We start from the raw sequence: 9210 nt of genomic DNA on the forward strand, positions 1-9210 counted from the left end.
AATAATGAATAGTCGACCAACACCTCGGTCATGGATGGCTCGGTGATGTGTGTGTGTGGTGTGTGTGGTGTGTGTGTGTGTGTGTGTGTGGGGGGGGGGGGGGGGGGTTACAGAGATGGAGAGAGGCTTGTACTTTAAAATGCAATGTGACAGCTCAGGAAAAGGCGGGGAGGCTGATAATAAAGGCGCTGTTATTGGATCAATCTGCACCCGAATGCCCCGTAAAAGACACTTACACACCATACGGGAGCGCGCACACATGCACGATCGCGCAATTGAAGTGAGAGTGAGGGGAAAGAGGGAGCATGGTTATTGCGTTAAAAGTTCAAATTAAAAAAAATGTTTATTTCTAGAAAAAAAATGCAAGGTTTATTCCTGGGGATTTCATGGAGTTGCTCTTTCAATCAGTTAGCTATTTCCACACGGCAGCTTAGCCTCGTCCTCATTGTTTTGACAGGGCTGAATTAAAGGACCGTGCCAGGTGTAATTAGCGATCGATCTGAAAGGGGGGAAAGCTCTCTCTCTCTTTCTCTCGCTGTCTCTCTCTTTCTCCTCCCTTTTTGCTTTGCTTCCTTTAGACTACTCCATTAACCGCGTCTCTGACGTCACGTGGCGATTAACGTTTCTTATTGGTCCCGCGAGCAGATGGAGGAGTCCTAATGAGCTGGCTCGCGGAGAGAGGGAGCAGGGTTGACATATCGGCTGGACCGTAAACGTGAAATACCTCCCCTAGCCTGGTCTCCGCCGTTTCACTACAGACCGCACCGTGGCCGTGGGAGACGGCTGTCTGCCTGGGATCCCTTCTCTCCCCCCCTCCCCACCTCCGCCTTCGTATCTCCTCCTCCGGTTCCTCTTCGCCGCTTCTTCCTCCTCTGCCCGACTTTTTGTTTTGACTGCATGTTCAGCCACACTGCCTCCCTCTGCATCTTCACTTCGGCCCCGCCGCAGCCCGGGCGAGCATGGACAGCCGTGTACTCGAGCATCCTCACGCCCAGTTCGGAGGCTCCTTGGGCGGGTTGGTGGGTTTCCCGTACGCGCTCGGCCCCCATCACCACCACCACCACCATCACCAGCACGTCTACGAGCTGGCGAGCGGACACCAGCTGCAGTCCGCGGCCGCCGTGCCCTTCTCTATAGACGGATTACTTAACGGCTCCTGCTCGGCCTCGGTGGTCAGCTCTAACTCGCTGCTCTCCTCCGACAGTCAGCAGTTCAAACTCTCAGGTAGGCTGGGCTATTGTTTTTTGTTTTTTTAATTATTTTTTTACTGCCTTATGAGGCACACAGAGGTGCATGAAAACAGTGTACTGTACTAGGAAGTGGGGTAAACCAAAGTTTCCTGGGCTTTTCTCGCTACATTGAAACATTTTTAGTGGAAATATGCCACTTTTTATGATTCTGGGGGCGAGGTTTTACAGGAAAATCAGCCTACAGAACAAACATAGTCTTTAAAAGTTTTTAACCTAGGTTGTTTTTTTTTTTTTTTTTTTTTTTTAAAGAAGAAGGAGAAGAAGAAGACGAAACAGAGTTTTAGTAAATTTGCGGTAAAGGCTACAGAAGAGGCTAAGATAAAAACTTGTCATTGCAGGGTGCTAATTCATTTGGCCAAAATTAAACGTTGAAGGCCTAATGAACAGAAAATTGTCTCTTATATCAAATAAAATCAAGCATTAATTATTTGTGTATTTATCGGGACGTGGTTTATGTCGAACAGCAAAAAGAAAAGTGATAGTTGTCAGTTTTACAACAAACTGGTTTAAATGTACAAGCTAACTTGAACCTCATAGCATGAACGTCTCTCTCTCTCTCCCTCACTCACACGTGCGCTCACATACACACACTTCTACACACTTAAACACACACATGCACACACATACTTACACGTCTTCAGATTCTGGGGACCCGGATAAGGACAGTCCCGGTTGTAAACGGAGGCGCACGAGGACGAATTTCACCGGATGGCAGCTGGAGGAGCTCGAGAAGGCTTTCAACGAGAGTCACTATCCGGATGTGTTCATGCGGGAGGCGCTCGCGCTCAGGCTTGACCTCGTGGAGTCACGGGTTCAGGTAAAGGCACACAGCAAATTAGACACAAGATTTGGGCACACTCAGGAGCATTTTTATTTCTTTTTTCTACCCTCGAGATGGACGTAGCCCAACACCAGACACCAGATTTATTTTGCTGCTTCTCTGAATTTTCTCTACAACAATATAGTTTTGTCATGGTCCGTGGAGGCTTAGCCTGGCCAATATTCAGGTAGCTGTTTGCCAGTTATCAAAGCGTCAATAAAGAGTCTCCTTTGAATTATGCATGTAGGCAACCTATTGATTTATGGGTTAATAAAAAACATGGCTATTTACTGAGCAAACCAAGGGGGGATATAGTTAATAGAATTCTTCCTTCGCCTTTCATTTTTTGTTTTAACACCCAAGCTATTATTATTATTATTATTATTATTATTATTATTATTATACAAAGAGTCTCATGTCAGTTTGTAAACAATTTACAGTTATTAGATTTTAGTTTAACTATATATATTTAAAAGCTGAGTTATTGTATTTTTATTAAAACTTTTAGGCTATTATTATTATTAGTAGTACTATTAAATGCAACAGTAATGAATACTGGTGAGCTATTAATAAAACGATTAATTTTATAGTATATCTGATCATAATAATAACAATAATAATAACAATAATAAAACCTTATTAACAACATTCATATAATAAAAAAATACTTTAAGGTAAATGTTTATTTTTTGAGGATCTGGATCATCACTTGTTAAATTGGTGGTTTAATTTGACTTAATTATAATAACAGCAACAATAATAATAATAACTTAATACGTGATCTAGTTTGTTGCTTGTAATTAATTCGCTGTGTTCGTTTTAAAATAATATTCTGTATAATTTACCGTAGAGGCTGTTCATGCATATTTGCCATGTATAGCTCTCACATGGCTGTATGAGTGAAAGCGGCAACGAAGCACAGCTCTCCGTTGATGTTGTTTTGGGGATTTCGCTCCTAAACCGCAGATTATTGTTCCCTCAAGCTTCTTAACGCTCCTTTATCAGCAGGTTTGCGGGGGAAAGATATAACCAACATTAACAATTCATAAGAAGCGCCTTTGTCGCGCGCGATGCTGGTCTCGCCTCCTTATTATGCAATATTCTCGGATCTTTTTACCACTCCAGACCTTATCAGTGCCGAACACGCGGGCACGAGCGCGCCCAGAGGCCGGGCGTGGAGCGCTCCTGGGCGGGGGAGGCTCCCTTTCTTGGCTCGCTGCGAAGGGAGGAGAGCCAGGGATTGCCGTGCAAGTGCCACAGTCCCTCCGACCCACAGAAGCGGACGGGATATGGCCGATTTTAGCCAGTGTGCAGTCAAATGTAATCGACGGAGGTGCTCATCACACACGCTCGTTCGTAATTAACACCTGCACATCTGCGCATCTGCAGGTTCCACCGCTGTGACCTATTAACCTAATGTGCTGCGCACATGTGTAAAGCTGCAGTAAACAAAGAAACACGGAGAACGAAAGCAGTGATTTCACTTGTTTCGAGGCTTTGTGGGATTTGGGTGGATTTACAGGCAGTTTTTGGTTTTGTGCTTAGCTTCTGGTCAGACACTGCTTTATCAGTTTATCCTGGCAGACGAGAGGTCTGCTGTTGCCATAAGGCTGTCAGACACTCTATTTAAAAAACCTTTTGTCTAATGCAGCCCCACTCAGTGAAGTCATGTAATGGTTTTTATGGCTGGGATAATTAAAAAAAGAAGAAAAATATGAATCCTTAAAAATTAATACAGAGTTTATTCTTTTTTTCCTCCGATGCTTGTTAGAAAGGGAATCTTTCTGAATTCAGAAGATATTTTTGATTAGAGGTGTCCATGTTAATTTAAGATATTCTGTAATTCACTATTTACATGGTTATTTAACAGATACGTGGATTGTATTTATTTTCTGATAGGCTGTCATATGTTAGCAAATTGATAAAAATGCAAATTGAGTCTTGGATGAGTATTTCTGTAACAACAGCAGGTAAAAAAAATTATAAGGGAAAAGGAGCAAATCCTCTCAGCATTTTTGGGAGATTCGCCTAAAAAAAAACTTTAATATTTGATAAACTATTAAAACAAAATTCAGTTTAATTCTGTCAAAATTCACCAAAGCAACAGGATGTATAAAATGACATTTTCTTAAAAGTCCTTTTTGTTATATGTTGTTGTGAAAAAAAGACCATTCTCCTGCAAAATCCACCTTGTGTGCTAGTGTTCCACCTGTGCATGTATTTTCATGTGTATATTTGTGTGTACATGTGCATAGGTTTGGTTCCAAAACCGACGCGCTAAATGGAGAAAAAAGGAGAACACAAAGAAAGGGCCGGGCCGACCTGCTCACAACTCCCACCCGACCACCTGCAGCGGCGAGCCCATGGACCCGGAGGAGATAGCACGAAGGGAGCGCGAGCGGGAGGAGAAGAAGAAGAGGAAACAGGAGAGGAAGCTGCTCAAGTCCCAGAATAAACTCCTCGCAGGTGACAGCTTCCACACACCCGGCGGTTCAGAGAGCGACAGCGGGGTCTCCCAGTTCACTGACAGCGAGCAGCAGTCTTCTAACCTTACTCTTCATATAGAACTGCCAGCATCGAAGAGTACGGGAGGACACCAAACTGAATCCAGCTGTGACCAAACGCGGCACGACTTCAGCCAACTACAAAACCACCAAAACCAAAGAACAACAGCAGACTCGGAGCAGGTTTCACCAGGCAGCACGCACAGCTCCAGCCCTGGAGGCCCAAGGTCCTCCGCCCTGCAGAAACGAAACCCTTTCAGTGTGGAGAGCCTCCTCTCTGACACCATGCCTCGACGGAAATCTCAGCTGGACTTCCCCTCGCTGCCTAATCAGAGGACACTGGTGGGAAAAGGTCACTTCTTGCTTTACCCAGTTACCCATCAGCCTTTGGGTTTTCTAGTGCCCCAAGCGGCCCTGAAGGCCACACCATGTCAGGACAGCATTAACAGGCTCAGCCTGGGACAGAGGTGTGTGCCAAGTGAAGGGAGCCCCGCTTCCTCTGACCTCTGCAGCTTTGGCAGCATCACCAAGCCGCTGAATTCGGATCATATACAGCACGACACGCAGCATCACCACAATCACGTTAGCAGCAGAGCGGATGGAGCCGACGTGGAGGACTGTGGTGGTGACTGCGGGGATGGAAGATTCCCCGTTTCTTCTCCACCAAACAGTTCAACTCAGACAGCTCGGGTCAGGCTGAGCTCCACGCAGTCCAGCGACAGCGGCGAGGAGAGGAGTCCCAGAGTTCAATTGGAGGCGGCGACCAATGGCTGCCAATCTGCTGAGCTGTGTGCAAAAGAGAAGGGTGCAAGAGAGGAGCAAGCGTCTCCAGACCTCTCCGAGTGTCTCAAGGCAAACACAGACTGTCAAGAAACACCCGGAACAGATGGAGAGGATGTCGATATGGACTAACACTTTCAAGGAGCAAACATAAACAAAGGACCAGGAACACCGCTCAGACTATTCAAACATTCCCAAAGCTCTGCTGAGATGCTCTAAAACATATCAGGAATCAGGAGACTTAATCCTCATCTATTTTTGAATCAGAAGGTGTGATCAATCCAGATGGCCCCCCCTCAAAGCTGTGGCTGTCCTTATATTTGGGCTTCAGGCCTCAAACACCTTTAGAAGCAGGTTCTTTCTTTTTTTTCTCTCCTTTTATTCTTTTGTTTTCTTCCCTTTTTTGGTGAACAACTTGTAACAAAAACTAGGCTACAATAAACATCTTACACACAACAAAAATCCTCAGATATTGTAAAAAAAAAAACAACAAAAAACGAGAAAATGATATTTATATGTAAACATTTTGATAAATAAAGTTATTGTTTAAATTGAATCACTGTCTTTCCAGGGCCATATTGAAAAGGGAGGAGCAGGGGAGGGGAAGAAGGTGAGATTCGGGTGTAGGGGAGTGCTGCTGTGTGGCAGAACCTCGGATCATGGCGGCTGGAGTTTTGTCGTGTTACAGCAGATAAATCCCCCCTTTTTTCCCCCTCTGAGTAGTGAGCCGGAGCTGGGGCTCAAGTCCGTCTGGCTGTTTGTATTTATTGCTTTAACAAATTTATTCATTTGAAAGGCCGAGCTGGAATGAGGTTAGTGGCCGCGGGCTATAGGACCCTGCGCCTCCTGCTGAGTTTTGATATGAAAGTAATTATTTTCCCACTGGCTGCCGCGGGTCTCGAGGCAGTTTCCCCCACCGCCGCCGCCGCCCCCTCCTTTCAGCCCAAAGGGTTATTAGACATTACCGATTTCTAGTGATACGGAATCACATAAACTTCCTACAATAATAGAATTAGCATGAAAGGCAGGGGTGTCAAATTGAAATGGGAAAATAATAGCCGCGCCAGCTGCACCGCGAATGTGTGCGTGCGTGTGCCCGTGTGTGTATGAGAGCGCATAGTCTATTGAGCGCGAGGAGGAGGAGGAGGAGGAGATGGTGGTAGATTCGTGGGGCGGAATTTTCATGAGCTGCCGCGGTTGTCAGACGGCCCTTGTAGTCGGCTATATTAAGATAGATGTTCGATGATATCCCTCATTGTTCTGTCGCTTATATTGATGTTGCAGCGTTATCGCCCTATTGATCATGTGTCGCACATAATAGGACAGGCGCGCGCCCGCCTGCCTGCTCCTTTTTACAAAAGCGCCCGGGCCCCTCGTCATTTGTTCTAATAGGACCGCGAGTCCCTGGAGGGGAGACAGATAAAGATATAGGAGAGAGGAGAGAGAGGAGAGAGAGGGGAGGCGAGTGATGTGCGGGGCTTGCATTAATAATTTTTTTTTTGACCAATTGTTGTCTGAGCAGAAAGAAAAAGTGAAGGAAAGTGAAGAATGGGCGTATTAAAGATATTTAGAAGACCCCACCACCGCCACCCCTCCATAAAAATGTGCCAGGTGTGTGCCCGCTCGCGCTCACTGGGCGTGCGCCCCGTTTAGAAAAGAGTGTGTTTAGCTTATGAAGTGTAAACGCCACCAATTCCCTGGAAACTGAAATCCCAATTATTAAAACCATCAATTCCGGAGCGCAGTGCGCAGAGGAGCCGTGTTGACAGCCCGGCTAAATATCCCTGATCCCTCCCGGTCACCTCGCCTTTATTTGCAAATAAATTGAGGAGGATCCGAGGGACGGAGCTTTACTTTGCTGCGCCGACCTAAAATTAATTTCCGTGCCTGAGTCCCTTTAATAATATTTACATAATTTTCGCTCGGTGACTCTGCTATTTGCGCGGCAGGAAGCTGGTGGTGATGGTGGGGAGGGGGGGCTTTACAGGAAAATAATTAGACAAGAGGACGAGGAGGGGAGCGAGAGTGGAAGAAACAGCAGGAGGAGGATGGGTTAAGACCGAAGCCGAACACTAAATTCCCAGACAGCTAAAATCAATGAAAGTAATAACCCTATTATTTAATTCATAAGGACATTATTTTCCCATAAGGCCTCGGGAAACGTCCCCTTCGACCGAAACAATCACATTAAATTGTTCATTCCGCGTGCGCTGTGTGAAATTCCGACTTTTATACTCTCTCTCTCTCTCTTTTTCTTTTCTTTTCTTTTTTTTATTTGGCGGGTGAAACCGCTTTATTATAATCGGTTAGTTTCGAGAGAGCGATTAATTAGAAAATATAGGTCTGATCTCCCTTCAGCAGGGCCTTGTGTGTGTGTGGAAACTGTGCTGCAAGACATAACGAACCACAAATGAGTCTTTGGTAGACTATAAAATTGGACCCCTCCCCTCTTCCCAAATAATTAAAGGAATAAACTGAAAAATAGATTAAACCTATAAACCTATGGGTAGAAAACAGGCGTTCACAATAACCCAGGCCAACACACGTGCATCCTCACGAGCAGCTTTGAGAGCCACAAATAAACGAACCAAAGCGTCTCGAAGTGCCTGGCCTTAATACATTTTGGAAGTGATGATCTTAACCTTTATTTGCAGACGTAACAATGTAACAAGGCACAGCGGGAATCAGACATGGACCTCCATTCAGCTCCCATGTATTAGTCGATTTTTGCGTGATTTCCCACTTTTTGTGAAAAGTTTGCAAAGTCCCTATCTATCTATCTATCTATCTATCTATCTATCTATCTATCTATCTATCTATCTATCTATCTATCTATCTATCTATCTATCTATCTATCGTGAAACACGGGGAGAGAGGAAAAGAGAGGAAGCCAGCGAGAGGGAGAGAGAGATGTTTTGGTGGCACCGACACAAACGACCAATCGATCAAGCCGAGCCTGGACCGGGCAGGGCCTCCCGCTGTGTCCGTGCCGCTCATGCATCACACTTTATGAATTCAATTTCAACCGGGAGAAATTTTCAATTTGAACGCGCGATCATTACGGCGTGGGGGGATAGCGTAAATTGTTTTTGCTCTATTATGCATTCGGACGCCATCATTTTTCTTTCTAATTACCGAGGTGTCAGCGCGGCCTGTCACCCCGGCGCTGATTTTCAATTTAACTGATCATCATACATTCATTTTCCCATTTGATAAATCTGCTATCTAGACGCGCCCGCCATGCCCGGAATATTAAGCGGCGCTGGGGCGCAGTAATAGGGGGATGTGTATGCGGCAATGAGCGCGGATCAGCCAGCTAATTTAGCACCTTCCACATTCCCCGTCTCCATCCCCCATTTCCAATTCTCAAGAGGCAAGAAAACACACACACGCGCGCACCTAGGAAAGGAGAGGAAAGAGGAGAGTCCGATGGCTGCATAACCTCCACCAGTGAAGAAAAACCCTCAGGTTAGAAAGAATAACAGAAATATTGCGAGAGAAGAAGAGAGGGGCTTCCAATCCACGCGTTTTTTTCTTGTTCAATTTACGAGCAGGATTAATTAACACTAATTGAGTTCTTCAATTCTTGTTATTTTTATTTAATAGAAACAAATTTGCGCAATTAATTATGTGCGTAATTTCAAGAACCTATTACACTCCCCTCCCCTCTCCACCTATCCCTTCTCTGTCTCTCCATCACGTCCCCATGCTCCAGAACGGACTATATTAGCAGCTTTTATCATTAGCTTTGATCCGCTCTAAATGGGCCTACAGCCAACATCTGTGACCAACTATAACCTGGTGTGGTGCCCAATATGTTTGAATCCCATCTAACAGGAAACTGGTTTATATCAGT

At 45.3% G+C, this 9210-nt stretch overlaps 1 protein-coding gene across 1 annotated transcript; it reads left to right on the top strand.

Moving 5' to 3' along the window:
- Positions 1 to 666: 666 nt before the first annotated feature.
- On the top strand, positions 667 to 5910 carry LOC146572216 (homeobox protein unc-4 homolog). Its single transcript, XM_085276233.1, has 3 exons — positions 667 to 1224; positions 1892 to 2067; positions 4326 to 5910. Exons 1-3 carry the CDS (start codon positions 960 to 962, stop codon positions 5484 to 5486), a joined length of 1602 nt encoding a protein of 533 aa, XP_085132359.1. The 5' UTR covers positions 667 to 959; the 3' UTR covers positions 5487 to 5910.
- The last annotated feature ends 3300 nt before the right edge of the window (positions 5911 to 9210 follow it).

The sequence above is a fragment of the Mchenga conophoros genome, linkage group LG6 (genome assembly GCF_057382185.1).
Source record: "Mchenga conophoros isolate Kocher_MC1m ecotype Shallow Benthic linkage group LG6, M_conophoros_male_GT1.1, whole genome shotgun sequence".
Taxonomy (NCBI): domain Eukaryota; kingdom Metazoa; phylum Chordata; class Actinopteri; order Cichliformes; family Cichlidae; genus Mchenga; species Mchenga conophoros.

What these genes read in the sequence shown, in the direction of transcription:
- LOC146572216 (XM_085276233.1), top strand. Translation starts at nt 960, where the DNA reads ATGGACAGCCGTGTACTCGAGCATCCTCACGCCCAGTTCGGAGGCTCC. An exon ending in TCAGCAGTTCAAACTCTCAG is followed by an intron (nt 1,225 to 1,891) that starts GTAGGCTGGGCT and finishes ACACGTCTTCAG; the next exon opens with ATTCTGGGGACCCGGATAAG. An exon ending in TCGTGGAGTCACGGGTTCAG is followed by an intron (nt 2,068 to 4,325) that starts GTAAAGGCACAC and finishes ACATGTGCATAG; the next exon opens with GTTTGGTTCCAAAACCGACG.